Source organism: Macaca fascicularis, chromosome 3, assembly GCF_037993035.2.
Source record: "Macaca fascicularis isolate 582-1 chromosome 3, T2T-MFA8v1.1".
NCBI lineage: Eukaryota > Metazoa > Chordata > Mammalia > Primates > Cercopithecidae > Macaca > Macaca fascicularis.
The window spans coordinates 6,832,072-6,847,285 of record NC_088377.1 but is presented as its reverse complement, the minus strand read 5'-3'; the positions used below and the strand labels follow the sequence as shown (position 1 = coordinate 6,847,285).

Sequence of the window (15,214 nt, the reverse complement as noted above, 5' to 3'; positions counted from 1 at the left end):
TAAACACCATTCCAGGTGCCTGGGATACAGCAGTGAGTGAGCAGAACAGACAACTCCACCTGTCCTGATGGGATGGGATCAAAACAGACTATAAGCAAAATAAGTCAACAACTTATACAGTATACCGGCTGGTGATACAAGCAACTGGTAGAAGGAGAGTGGTAAGGGAGGAAGGGGACCCAGCGGAGTGGGCAGCGGGATGAATTTTAATAGGGTGGCCAGGATCGGATTCTTGGAGAATAATGTTTGAAAGTGTTAAGGGAAGAAAGGAAGAACATTTCAGAACATTCCAGAACTGTTCCAGAACATTTCAGGATAGCAGACAGGGGTATACACAATGTGTATGAGGGATAGCAAGAAGGCCAATAACTTTCTTTAGGTTTAATTTCCAAAGTTTCTTCAAACCCAGGATGGACGAGAAAGACAAAAATCTACAGAAGCAGATCCCTGAGGGCCTGGTTGGGCATGGGGTGTGCTCAGCTCTTCTCGCTGAGTGAACGCCGTGCATTTGACTCTTACTGAAAAACACATTGATGCCACCCTCTGAGCTAATGAGAACAGCTAGCCCTATGTTTGTTTCACATGCTCCTGACTTTTATTCCTTCTGCCCTCATTCCATCCTCTCCCCTCCGCCCCAGCTCAGCGCATAGGAAACTCTTCTTCCAGATCACAGCTGCTGCCCTGGAATGGGAGGAAAGATGAGGCAAAGACTTAACGTAGTGCCAGATTCCTTGGAAACCCAGCGACTCTGCGTCGTGACCCTTCCATAATCCACACCTTCCATTCTCTGATGGTCTGTCAAATTCAGTGGCGTTTCAACGAGCGCCCACTAATTGAAGCTGCACGTTCTATGCATAGATTTATAGTGAAAATAATGAAGGGGGCAGCCACCCCAAACTCGGTCACAAGGCACTAAGTGACTCACGACCTGCAGGGGGCAGCTGCTAATGGAGAAGTTGGTCTGAAGCAAGGGTCAGCTGTGAAGGTCACGTGTCACGTGGCTGATCTGCATCAAAGAGACACACTTCGGGTCCATTAACAGCTGATCTTGTTAACTCCGACTGTGTTACTTACTCTCTTGACTGCTCCTTTGTTGTGGGGGCTGCTGGTGCTGGGGGGGTTGGGGAAACCGTGAAGACTGTGCTGAATGGTGTGGCCTTGGCTTCATGGCTATTCTCTGAGGTCAAGTGTATTAAAGTGGTGTGATAATGCTTCATGCACTTTCACATGCAAATAAACTCAGTAGTTTGGGGTTGGAGCAATGTGATTTCCCAACATTAGGTAGGGACACTATGCCAATGGCAGAAATCCCTTCCTCACTAAGCTTTGCAGTGGATACAGCAGAAATCTAAAACTCAAATTCCCATGGTGGCCAGACTTCATCAGAGATCCATAAACATTTCTATAAAGACTCAGATAGTACAAATTTTGGGCTTTATGGGCCCACGTTATTCTTTTTTTTTTTTTAAGATGTAAAAACTATGCTTAGTTCAAGGTCTGTAAGTGAAATCTAGCTCACCGACTGTAGTGTGCTGACCCTTCAATGAATGGAGGATGGGAACTATGGCTCACTGAGGGTGTATGGTCAGCCTCTGGGGTGGCCACTCCATGCTTAACTCCAGCTCATTGCTGCCAAGCAGGAACTCAAGAGCAACTCAAAATTTAGATTTTCAGCTGAAATTTCCAGATTTAAAAAATTAACACTGAATTAAAAAGTTTTGCACAACACTAAGCTGACTTATATCCACAGGCCTGGTTTGTCATGGGCTGCAGCTTATGGCCTGGAATATGCCCTATTCCATCAGGATTTGGGGAGAGCACCTTGAGCCCCAGATGCAGCTATTTCATGGTTGGTCACTGGAGCTCTGATGGGGGCTGTATTCATCCCCCGTCTTCTTTTGCCTCGGCCTTCCTCTTCTATCTTTCACCTTTCTCTACTTTTCTGCATGAAGTTCTTGCCTTAATCTTTTGGGGCTGCTATAACAAAGTACACTAACCTGCATGACTTACACACAACAGGAGTTTATTTCCTTTTCTTTTTTTTGACAAGGAGTCTCACTCTGTTGTCCAGGCTGAAGTGCAGTGGCACGACCTCAGCTCACTACAACCTCCCCCTCCAGGGTTTAAGCGATTCTCCTGCTTCAGCCTCCCAAGTACCTGGGATTACAGGCATGTGCCACAATGCATGGCTAATTTTTTTTTTTTTTTTTTGCATTTTTAGTAGAGATGTGGTTTGGCCATGTTGGCCAGGCTGGTCTCGAACTCCTGACCTCAAGTGATCCCCCTGCCTCAGCCTCCCAAAGTGCTGGGATTACAGGTGTGAACCACTGCACCTGGCTCAGAAGTTTATTTCTTACAGAAATTTATTTCTAGAGGTTAAGAATTCCAAGATCAAGATGCCAGATTTGGTATCTGGTGAAGGCTTATTCTTCTGGTTCATAGATGGTGCCTTCCTCCTGTGTCCTCCCAGGGCAGAAGGGGTAACTTCTGACCCACTTCTTAATATTATTGCATTAGGAATTAGGTTTCAAGATATTAATTTGAAAGGGAAGGCATGAACATTCAGACCAGGGCACCCTTCAGAATTTCACTGTGGGTTTAATCCAGGATATATTTTCTCAACACACACACACACACACACGTGCACACACACACACGCACACACACATACTCTGCTCATTGCGACACCCATTCTAAAGGCAATACTGTAAATAACGTTTATAAATGTTCATCTCATACGTTCATCTCCCTTATGCCAGACACACACAAGGGACAGAATTGTGGAGGGGGCCACAGCCCCTCCATATCAGGTGGCATATCATCATGGACAGCAGGGTCCATGAAGACATAATGATATACCTCAAAGGCTACTGTCAGCAAAATCCCTCTTCTATGCTGAACTGAGGAGTCCCAACTATACCTGGGAGATGGAAAAAGGCATTGCACCAGGGAGGAAGGCATCTTTGAACTAGGCTTTTCAAGGAAGAGCACAGAAAAGGGGACATGGAACCTGTAGTGCCTTCCACACAGGGGAAGAAGCACAACAATAGAGGTGTGGGAGCATGCAAAGGCAGGTCAGTGCTGGGCATGGGGCTCTGGGGAGTCACTGAGTGTCGTTGCAAAGCAGTAGCACTGGGGGGCCATCCTCGTGTGCCCAAGACTTGGGTACTACATTGCAGTAAAAGTGAGTGGGCAACAGCTTTTGGAGGCACCCACATGAGGAGTAAGGGAGCAGTGGGACAAGGTCATCTCAAGACAGCTACAGCTGCTAAAATGATGTGCCTTTGGGTTTGCCTGCTGGGAAGGGGCAGCAGTGTCTATAGCCCCTGCTGAACACTCTAATGGGATGCCTTTGGCCAGAGCACCCATTCTAGGTAAGTTACACACAGGAAATTGATTTTTTAATTTCAGTCATGCAAACCTATGAACCAAGACAAAGACAAGTTCTCTGCTGTAGCTTTCCATTTCTGGAACCTGCTCTTTCCCTTTCCTTCCCCTTAGCTCCTCTGAATATTAAAGGAGAGGGGCTGTGTGGGGCTGCCACAGCCAGCACCCAGATAGAATACAAAAGGTCAGCCCGGGAGCCAAAGAGGAGGAGTCTGCATCTGTCTGCAGACATGCCAGGCAGCTGCCCTGCAGACCAGCACCCCAGAGGCTGTTCACCTGGCCTTCTGGCAGGGAGAGAGCTGCTGCCATGGCAACTGCCAGCCGCAGCAGAGGTCACAGAGGAAACGAAGAAAAAAGCAACAACAGCAGCATTAATAATGGCAATCAGAAAAGCAGGTGCAAAATACATCACCGGAAAAATGCTGCTATCCTGAGGAGGTGGCTGGGATGGGGCAGGATTAGAAAAGCGCTTGAGAGGGATGGAGAAGATTGAGCAGGAAGTCAGAGATGACATTTTGGGCTGAAGGATGGGGACAGCTTATTTTCCCTAAGTACCCAGCGTAATGAAATTCCAGGGATCTGAGGAAGTTAGTGGGTTGTTTACATACATAATTAAATACAATTCTATTTTTGCAGGAGCAGATTAACACTTATTTCCCACTTATTTCTGAGACATGAAAAGTATTTTTAGAGCTTGAGATTTTTTTCAATGATAAGATACGTCTGTGTAAGGAGCAGAAAGGCATCATAATGTCCATCTTGCAGACGAGAAATCATACAGAGAATCCAAGTCTCAGAAATGGCTCACTCTCAGGCACTTCAGCATAAAGGTCTTCTGTCACTCACTCTTGAAAACAATGTTCAAGAACTGATGTCTTCCAACATTGAGAAATGGGCATTCCTCTGCAGTTCAGGAAGAGTTGTACATTTAAACCTATTCTCTTGAAGACAACATTGATTACAGATACCAGAAGAGTGAAAATGTTGCATTTTATTGATCCAACCATCTGACTTCTTAGGATTTAATCTAAGAAAATGATCTTGGAGATGGCAAAAGACATACCACCAGGATGTTCACTGTAGTGTTTATACTAATGAAAACTTGAAAATAATTGAGCCATTTGGCAATATGAGATTTGTTAAACGTGTGGTGACAGATATCACTACAAATTGTAGAGAAGTATTTAAGAGATACAGAAGCTTGAGTTCTATTTGGGATGCTGTTAATGGAGGTAGCAGACATGAGGTGGTGGGAAGGAAGCCAAGATCAATCTCTACTGAAAGTTGGAACAAACCTCCCTTCTTCTGTTAGCCATCTGGGTATGGCAATCACCTTAATCTTGGTGATGGAAAAATAGGGACCTGAGACTAAGCTGACATCTTCCATACAGTAGGGAGTGGCTGATTGCTCTGATGGTGGGCAGGAAAAGAATAGGCAGGTTTGGGGGCTGGACACTCTTTCCCTCCAATAAATGAGCCAGGCATGCACTCCTTATTTTTCATCCTGGGAGAAACCCAAGCACGGTGGCTTCCTCTCCTCCTGCCAGGAGGCAAGTTGACAATCAGCATTCACGGACCATTGCCTCATTGCTCAGTTCTCTGCACACCTGTTAATTTCATCCCCAGGAAACATGAGTGGCCCACAGTGTGTTAAGAGGTGTGTATACACTGGTGTGTGTCTGTGGGCATGTGCATGTGTGGGTGATGAAATTATTTAGCCAGTTATCACTGCCTGTTTCTGGGTTAGCTCTAGGTGGGAAAATGATGGAAGCCGTTTTGCCTTCTCCACAATGCTTATTTCTATCTTCTGAATTTGTAACACTAAATATAATGTTATTTGCAACAGAAAAAAGAGCAAAAACATTATTTTTAAATATTGATGTTTCTAGTCAATAAAATAATCTGTTCCCCTTCCCACATCTCCTGCACGGTAAGCACGCTTGCAGCTTCCTAGTTAAGCGTTACTGCTTCCTCCCACACCGGACTTCACAGGGTCTCAGGAAAGAAACACACTCACGGTTCTCCTATCAACCTGGATTCCATGTGTCCAAATAAAGGAATTGTAAAACTGCATGATTCTTTGAATCTCACCAGATTGTTAGCCTCATACGTCTTTCTTTTAAGTCTTGGATATGGGAAACTTGAACTAAATCCTATTTGAAGAGCAGTGCCTTCAAAGTAAGATGCAGAGCGCTGTCTGCGTTTTTTACAGGGCACAGAACTACGGAGAGCACGCATCAAAGACCTCCGCCTAGCACGGGCAAAGGTCTGCTTCCGCATTTAAGCATCTGAGCCCTCAAGAGTTAGCTCCCGGGCTCCTCTGGAGCAAGATTCCGCCCGGTCCCACGTACCTGCCTCGTCCGCCGTGATGGTGAGCTCGTTGCTGGGCTCGCTCTTGCCAATCCGGTTCTTGGCGTACATGCGGATGCTGTAGGTGGAGGAAGGGTGGATATCAATGATGGTGGCCGAGTTCAGCTGAGGGGAAACATCTTTGGTTCTCTGAGCAGAATCCCAGGAGTCTTTTGGGTTTTGTTTTTCAAAAAAGAAGAGATAGAGATGTGAGTTTTTTTCCTCTGCCTTTGAAAGTTCACAAGCAGGAATTAAAAAAAAAAAAAAAAAAAAAGACGGAAAGAAAGAAAAATTACACTCAAAGCGATTTCTCAATGCAATGTTCCCAGCTTTCTGGCAGAGTTGGCCATCAGAGGGGATGTGACATCCCACACTCATTATTCACGCTGCGAGGGACATGGGGCAACGAGCCAGCTGAGTTCAGGGAGGGGCGATGGAGGAAGCACAGAGCGGCCGACTGCGGGAGATCTCAGAAGGCAAATTCCAGTGGCAAAGCTCAGGTTAGTGAAATGGACAATGGTCACCGTAAGCACTAATTGTATGGGACAGTACAATGAACTATGGTTTGGATAGTACCCCTGGGTCCCCCCAAAATCCCTGGTTCTAAAAGGCATTTGAAAACCAGCAAAACTTCAAGCCATACCAGATCCTTTCCTCTCCAGTGTGTTAAAAATAAGATAATCCCATACAAACCAGTCTCCATTTCCAGAATAAATCCTGATTACCAAACATATTTTTTGATTCTATTTTTTGAAATCATTTAGTGCCAAATCCTTGGTTGTAGGAATTATTTTTCAACCACAGCTAATTATAACAGCAGCACCTGCTTCATGTGAAATGTTATCACTGAATCTATGACATTTTGTATCTGGTGATTTTCAGGTTTCAAGCAAGGATGGGAATGTCAATACATGGTTCTTATGTCAAAAGAGTGGGCAGTTGTTGATTGTAGGTGGGTGGTTGACAGCTGGTGTTGGCTGGGGGGATGAACAGAGGAGTCCCCAGGACAGGAGACAGAGATGGTACCTACATATTCCCACCCTCCTCAGGGTCTGCCTTGGTGGTGATGACCACACAAGTAAGTCTTCCATGGATAATCTGAATCTGTGTTCCCTGGTGGCCTTTGAACTCCAGGAGGGCAGAGGCCATGCTGGCCATACCCAGTCTTTTATCCCAAGTGCTAGCCCAGTGCCTGGCTCACAGTAGACAAACAGTACATGAATGTTCAATAGATGAACAAATAAACCACAAATACACAGACCTCTGAGTCTTGGGAATGGGGTCATTCATTTTGTCACACTAAGGGTGAGTATGGCAGTTTAGGGGACTTCTCTGTCCAGTTTTAAACATAAATGTGAGATATTTTCTGGAATTGAAGAAAAATATGTGGCTTAAAGACTGCTTTTGAATACTTTTTACTTCTGAGAGAATGGAGCCTAATGGAAGCTGACAATGAATATTGCAGTTGACAAGGAAAAAGCATATTTGGGGTCAAGAAGATTAGAGGTGGAAAAACATGAAATAGAAAGAGTTGGAAAAAAATTGATGAGGAGAAGAATGTGATTCAATAGAAGACAAATGAGGAGAGGAAATTTTACAGCAATGAAATGGCACACACCTATGAGCCTTGTCGCACAGAGTTTGAAAGCCCGGCTTCTGCAGAGATGTTTAGGAGGATGAGGAGGAATGCCAGGTGCCGCAAGATGCAGAGACATTTGCTAAGTAGCCCCGGGAGGAAGTAGGCAGTTGTGGCGGTTGATGCCTTTGCCCAGGCAACATGGAAGTTTCTGGAACTGATGGGGCCAATGAAGATACAGCCATCTTCACTGGAGGTTTTTGTCTGGGAGTTGGCGGGCAGCCTGGAGAGGCATATGAGTATCCATGACTGCAGTCCCTTACACCAATCCAAGGCATATGGTGGACCTGGGTAGGGACAGGACAGTCCCCTCTTGGTGGTCAATGGGCACCTCCACATCCATGCCCTATAGGTTCCTTTAGCTCAGCCCCTACCTCAGTGACACTCCCTTGTTCAACAGTCTCCCAGTGACTTACAAACCCTCTCTGATGCTGCATTTGCTCCCTGTCTGTAGAAACTACCCCTCACTCCCTCCAATGGGCTAGGGGACCCATTTCAAAGCCCATCCTCACCCTTCCTGTCCACGGCCTTCCCAGACTCTCCCCAGTCACACTTGCCCTTTTCAGATCTTGGATGTCCATTCATACATTTCTGTTTGTGATTTACTCCTAAGAACCTCTTTATTTGGTTAATGGTGCATTCTTTTTAGTTATATTTATATCTCAATTTTCGGTTTCATCCCCCCATCAGGGCAATGTGCTGGGCATTTTAAAATATGACTTCTGTGGCCCCCAAATCTGTGAGCACATTGGAAACACCTTGGGGCTTTTTGATAATTCTGCTTTCAGACCTACTAAACCAGAATCTCTGGGGAATGGTGCCCAGAAACCTGTGCTTTTAAAAAGACTCCCTATCTTGGTCATTCTGATGTATAGTTTGGACAGACTGTTTTATATGATTAAAATTGTACAACATCCTGCCAAGGTAAGGTTTTTATTTCCTTAGTAAAAGTCAAGAAACTCAAGCCCTGTTACAAAGCTGGTAAGAAGAAGGGCTGGGATTTGGCCTCATCTGTGTTATCTCCAAGCTCAAGGTCATTTTTCTATAATGTGTGACATCCACATAGTCTCTGAAAACACCTAATAAGACAGGATTTTGGTATTTCCAGGCACCTGCTGAAAATCTCATATGCTTAGAAGACCTTCTGGCAAGTTGACAATGCACAGAAATCATTTGGTCAAATGTAAGAGGAGAAAACTTTGGCCCAGAATTATTGTACCATCTGTGGGTTTGCAGGAAGACTGAGAGGGCTGTATAGGCTCAGAGTTGCAGCCTGGTTTAGGAAGAAGTTGTCAGAATCATTCATTGAAAGAGTGAGCAGGATGCCACGGCTTGGTGTAAGGGACTGCAGTCATGGACACTCATATGGCTCTCCAGGCTGTCCGCCAACTCCCAGACAAAACCTCCGGTGAAGATGGCTGTATCTTCATTGGCCCTGTCAGCTCCAGAAACTTCCATGTTGCCTGGGCAGAGGCATCAACCACCACAACTGCCTACTTCCTCCCAGGGAGACTGGTGGTGTAGGAGGATGGGGCAGTTCAGAGTCCCACTGCAGCCTCTGTGCAGTGAGGAAGGAGTGAGGAGCTGACAGGAGCCAGTGCAACACTGGGTGCTTGCTGGGGAGCTTGTCTTGGGGGTCAGATACCCCAAATCCAATGAATGCAGGAGCAACAAGGACTAATAAAAGAGTGTGGACTTGATATGAAGAAGTGCTGTTATAGGCTAAAGACCAGAACGAGTGAGGGTGACTGAAAGTTCTAGAGGTGAATTACATGAAAGGCTTAACAATGGAGTGGTAGCTGGGAGAAGGAGTGGGCCCTCCATGTTGGTGACTAGGAGGAGGTGTGGGGACACAGCAGAGCCCCTTGTTCTCTGTCTTATTCTTCTCAAGGATAACAGTTTTCAGGGTGAACTAGGGGTGGGAGCCCAAGAGAGGAGAGGGGCTGGGGGCGTGTACGTTCTGTGTCAGAGTCTGTGTTTCCTGTTACCTCCCAGGGTGTGATGGAGCTTGCCATGGTGCTGAAACCTGGCCCGAGACCTGTGAGGCACTATGGACAGGAGGGAGGGACAGGAGAAACTGTGGACAGGAGGGAGGCACCAGAGAAACCGTGGACAGGAGAGGCCAACAGAGAAAGGAGGGAGGTACCAGAGAAACTGTGGACAGCAGGGGCCACCAGAGAAACCGTGGACAGGAGGGGCCACCAGGGAAACTGTGCACAAGAGGGAGGCACCAGAGGAACTGTAGACAGGAGGGGCCACCGAGAAACTGTGGACAGGAGGGAGGCACCAGAGGAGTCGAGGACAGGAGGGGGGTACCAGAGGAACTGTGGACAGGAGGGGCCACCAGAGGAACTGTGGACAGGAGGGAGGCACCAGAGGAGCCGTGGACAGGAGGGGGGCACCAGAGAAACCGTGGACAGGAGGGGCCACCAGAGGAACCGTGGACAGGAGGGGCCACCAGAGAAACCGTGGACAGGAGGGGCAACAAGAGAACCTGTTGAGAGGAGATGGCCACCAGAGGAACAGACTCTGAAGGGCAGGCTGCCTTCCCAGGAAGGGAATAAAGGGAGGCAGCAAACTGCAGATGGATCTGCTGGAGGTCCCTGGACAATATGCTCAAAGGGTTGTTAAAGGTGGCCTTGGGTCCATGTAAAGGAGAAGCAGAAGTCCCTGGGAATCAGAAACTATGGCAACCAAAGCAACCTGTGTACTTGTCAGCTATGGGAGAAGAAGAATATTCTGGGTAAGGAAGGGACAGCTTCACTGTGCCTCTGCCTGGTCAGATGACGCCCTCTGGTGCTGCAACTGGGCATGACCAGAGTTGGCGGGGCCAGGAGATGATGACAGGAGATACAAGAACAAGGACTTGGGATGGTCAGTGTTTCCTGGAAAATAGTAAGCCAAGGAAAGTCATCTGTTGTCAAATCCTGGGAGGAGTGTTATTTGGCCAAAGGGTTAAGAGATGGGAAGAGAGCCGCTGGATCCAGGACGGTCTTTTTTGGTGCAATAAATGTAAGAACTTGTAGCAGTCACAGCTGACCAAAGACAGAACTGTGTTCCCTGGGTTAATGAGTTTCTGTTTCTAGGATTGTTCAAGCATAGAGTTAATGGTAACTTGCAGAAGTTCTTTCTGTTAAGAATGTGAAGTACTTTAATACATTGGTTATATGCTGCTTTCTTCAAAAATTAATGAAAATAAAGGAAAACTTTTGGGGGGATAATTTCACCATTGCCTGAAACAGGGGTTGAGACTCAACAATTCGACTAATGATTATCATGAATCTAGTATACCTGTCAGGCACTACAAGGGGTTCAGGGACATAGCATAAGGTTTGTCAGACACAATTCCAGCCCTCAGAGCTCACTATGGCCCATAGGGGGACAACTGTCCAGTGGGGTACAGATAGTAAATTAATAGTCACAAGTCCACCAAATGTTCCAAGACATGCTATGAATAGTGAAGGGGAATAGGTAGTCAGGGAAGGCTTCCTGGAAGAAGTGACATTTAGGCTGTTATTAATATTTGAAGGATCAGCTTTCTTTGTAATCAGTCTAAAACTACACTCACTTAAACTATGGTTGTAATTTTTATACACCAAAAATTTCTTGAGGAAGCAACTAATACATGAAAAATCTGACTAACACACCTCATACAGCAGTGAGTACAGGTGCTGTCTACTCTCAGCACAGCTCCTTCCTCCCAGGGCTTCCAAACTGAAAGTAATGGGAGTTCTGTAGGGTCCTGGTGGAGACCTTGGTCATGGACTTGGATCCGCTTGTCCCGTGGGCTTTTCCCCAGTGATTCTCCTGGGACCCATGCTGACTCTTAAAATGACTTGCTCCAGGGCTGCATAACATCTAAGCCACACCACTGGCCCTGGCCCTGTCTCTGGTTGAAGTAGAGCATGAAGGATGGAAAAAGTATCCCTCAATCCCTCCTGCACTCAGCTTTATAGACAAGGAGCTTTGCTGCTTTGGTTATATAAACCATGATCAATGTATACATTTAAAGATGCTATTGATAATAATGATTCTTAGATTTCAATTGCATGTAAATTAAATGCAATAAACATTTACAGTACACTTGTTCACTTGACAGACATTGTGCTGGGTGCTGGGGATCCCAGGACACAGAGAACCAGAGTCCCTGCCTTTGGGAAACCCCTGGGGGAGTAGGGAGATAGTGAGGACTCTTAGATGCTGAGCAAGTAGTTTAACACAGAGGGTTTTAGAGGCATTTTACTCGTATTTTCCTGCATGCTGGAGCAATCTACAAGCTACCACCTATTAGATGTTGAGTATGCTCCAGGCAACGAGGAAGGCATTTTCAACGTCTTCCCTTCTTAGAGTTTGCCAATATCCATTGAGTGTCTCCACATGTCAGGTGTGGTTCTGGGTGTTGGAGAAATGAGCTGGGTGAAAATAGACCTACTAGGTGCAGGGAGTCCCCAAGGAGCCTCTAGCGTGGTGGAGGTGAAATGCATTAATCAGTATATTTGTCAGTAATCACAGAGATACATATATGATGTCCCATAATGCCACGTGCTGAGATTGAAAGGGAGACTGAAAGGGAGATGGAGCTGGGCGAGCACCTGGGAACTGGGATCTAAGGAGGGGGTAGTAACTGGGTGGCCCAAGGAAGGGAGGACTCCAGGCAGAGGGCAGCTGGTGGCCTTTGTGGTCTCCTTGCCAGTCCTTTGAGGTGGATGCAGCAGTGCCCACTTCACAGGTGAGATGAGCAAGCGAAGGTGCAGAGCTGGTGCAACACAGGCCCAGCAGCAAATCCCATACAGGCTGGGTCCCAAACCACTGAGCCTAGGCCTGCCACCAGCATCCGGCAATGCCCGATCCTTTATGAGGACAGGGGAGGTCCTGAGCTGCTCCACTAGGAGTGGCCTCCTGTGTGCTCCGGCACCAGCAGCACGGGCAGCCTGCAGCCCCATAGCCAGTGCGCAGCCAGTAAGGTAAAGGGCTGTCCCTGTCCCCACAGTGCTCATTGCATCTGTCTGAGCTCTCATCACTGTCACCAGGTTCCAGGCCAGTTTCTGCTCAAATGTGCCTGCCTCACCTAAGAAGCATTTGCTTCACTTCAAGACCTGTATCTGTGAACTTGCAATCCCACTTCTTTAGAACAAAGGCAAGGTCAGCCTCTCCTCCCTGGGCCCTTGAGAAACCTGTTCATCCTAGTCCCCAAAAGACGCTTGTTTAGCTCAGCACTGTCTTGGGCGAGTTCCCCCCTCCCCCCAGGTCACTGTGCCTCACCCCTGAGCCCAGGGCCCTGGCTCTGCAGCATTTCTTGGCTATGGTGAGACTTGCAGTCCAATCAACCCCTGGAGGGCCCTTCCTCAGACTTTGTGTAAGTAGTATCACCTCACTTCTAGGTCCCTAGTTGCAACTCAGAGGCTGATGGCCTGAGCCATTCCATTTTTTCTTACATGCATTTCCAACCCAGCAAGTCATAGATACTACTTTTCAAAACACTATTTTTTGCTTTGATTCACCATCTTCTCAATCTTCAAATTCTGTTCTCCTGAATTCCTGAAGAGTCACCCCTTGGCTTTCCTTTGCAGTCACCATTTCCTGGCTCTGTTCCTGGCTTGCTGTTGCTGACACATTTCCTCACTCCTGACCTGTGGTTCCTAGCTGCCTTGAGCTTGATTTTTTACTACAGCTTTAGTGCCAAAGATACTGAATGGGTCACAACTGGGTAATCTGAAATAATGTGCCGTGTCCAGGAAGTGAAAAATAAAGCTGCTTTTGTGGCCTATAAGGATTTTATTAACCCTTCCTATGCTGGCGGTGCTCGAATTCCTCATATCTTTTATGAGACACAGTAAAAATTCTGACTGGAGGCCACAGTGGTGGTATTCTACCCTCGCCCCACGCATCATAAAGTTCAAAATGGCCCCGGCATTGTTCCTTGAAGGCAATGAACGGGCACACCTGCAGTGGCCCTGGCAGCAGGGTCGGTTTTATTTATGGGCTCTGGGCTGAGTGGTCCTGGGCGCAGCAGCCAGTGTTGCCGATGGTCCCTGAGCATTTCCAGGAGGTTGCTCCCGAGTGAATTTTCCTTTTTCTGCACCAACCACCACTGCACAGTTTATCCGACCAACACCAAGCACAGCTCGAGTTCAGCACTCTGGGTGCAGGACATGGGCTCAGGCTCTGCAAAAGTCACCCAACTGAGGAAATGGGAAACGAAGGGAGCAGGTGAGATAGAAAAGGTCATGGCAGGGGCCTGGCTCCATCAGCCACTGCCCACATGCCGACAGGCAGCTGCAGTATCAAGGAGTCCAGCAGAAAGCAAGACCGAAGTCTGGGGCTGGCTAAAAACGAAAAAGAAGCAGAGCTGAGCCTCAACACAAAACTCCACTCCCACAGCAGAAAGCTAGGATGCGCTTCCGGCCAGGAGGGAGACTGACGGGGAAATGGTGCCTCTGAGTGACGGTGAGCTGAGTTGTGCGCTTACAGGTAAAACACATTAATAAGGAGTAAAATAAAGGAACTTTCTGAGGTGGAAATGAAGCTGGAGGAAGTAAAGAACTTACCTGATTTATTTTTGCATTCAATATCGTAGCCCGTGATGGGGCTGTTTCCATCAAACCCCATGGTCCACCTGAGCGTAATTGTGCGTGCTTTGACATCTTTGATCTCAATTTCGGGAGGGTCTGGGGGCTCTGCGCCATCAACAGAAAGACTCCGAGTTAGTTCAAACGGAGCTCTGACATGAAATGCCAGTGGAAATGCTGAGCGTGACTCACAAATGATTTGTCTGCATTAGACAAGAACAGACGCTTTTTATTTGGAAACATTTTCTTTTTCCTAATCACATTTTAGGGAAGAGAAATTCCACTTTCCCAAGACTTCCAATTTTCATAGTCCTTAAGAACTGGACCAAGCCTGGAGGATATAAAATGTCACTATTCTAGTTTGGATCTCTAACTCAAAACATATTTTGGCCCCAAATGTTAAACTTCCCTTTTATTCTGGTCATCTAGTACATGGATTCCTAAAATTGAGCTAAGAAATTCCACCGCTGTACTTGTGTGCATGCGGCTTGACTGTGATGGGCTTGTCATGTTGACTGGCTCCTCTAAGGGCTTCGTTCCCTGTTTCAGGGCTTTACTTTGACATAATCACAGGCACTGCAAAATTCTGCTTTAGCACTGACATTATACATATTCAAAATTTCCTGGGAATTAGGAAGTGTTACAGGGCAAATTGAGGCCACACAGATGCCCAAGGCTGAGCATAGAGCTCCCGTCCTGAAACGACTGTGTTTATTCTCTTATGCTATCGTCTTCCTACCTTGCACTGTGAGCTGAATTATTCCACGGTCCTCCCCATAAGAATTAATAGCATGGCAGGAAAAGAAACCAGAATCTTCTCTCACAGTTGGCAAAATCTATGTGTGAAGCAGAAAGAAATTTATCTTTTTCAGCAGGCAAAATGACTTCGGGCCGTAAAGCTCTCTCTCCACTCTTTCAGTTCTCCTGCCATGCCCAGCACACACATATGTACACTGACACTCACACTCACTCACACAACTCCCATTCCTCCAGACACATACGCTAAATCACACACATGTACGTATCCCTCTGAGGACAAATTATTTCAGTGTAATTGTAAGTAGGTGGATGAATAGGATTCATGTACATTATCCATGTCAGTTGTAGCTCATTAAATTGGATGTGTAATTTATATAGAATGTCGTGGTCAGCTTGACATATATCCCACATATACATTTTTTTTTTCATGGTATCCAAAGCAACCATGCCTAAAGAGACAGATTAAATACGGCAGCCAGGGCTGGGGGCCAGCACGACTCACATCAGATTCCTT

The 15,214-nt window shown here is 46.7% G+C and overlaps 1 protein-coding gene across 10 annotated transcripts in view; it reads right to left on the bottom strand.

Moving 5' to 3' along the window:
- The window catches only part of DSCAM (DS cell adhesion molecule), an 855,708-nt gene that overhangs the window by 147,811 nt on the left and 692,683 nt on the right, over positions 1-15,214 (bottom strand). For 7 of the 10 annotated variants that reach the window (XM_065541361.2, XM_065541362.2, XM_074033985.1 and 4 more), the window contains 3 exons: positions 14,681-14,777; positions 13,921-14,049; positions 5,739-5,906 (listed from right to left, as the gene is read on the bottom strand). In XM_065541361.2, coding sequence (XP_065397433.1) covers positions 5,739-5,906; positions 13,921-14,049; positions 14,681-14,777 — 394 coding nt within the window. Of the gene's footprint in view, positions 1-5,738; positions 5,907-7,354; positions 7,539-13,920; positions 14,050-14,680; positions 14,778-15,214 lie in introns of those variants that run through there. The other 3 variants (XM_074033988.1, XM_074033989.1, XM_074033987.1) reach the window with 2 other exon arrangements.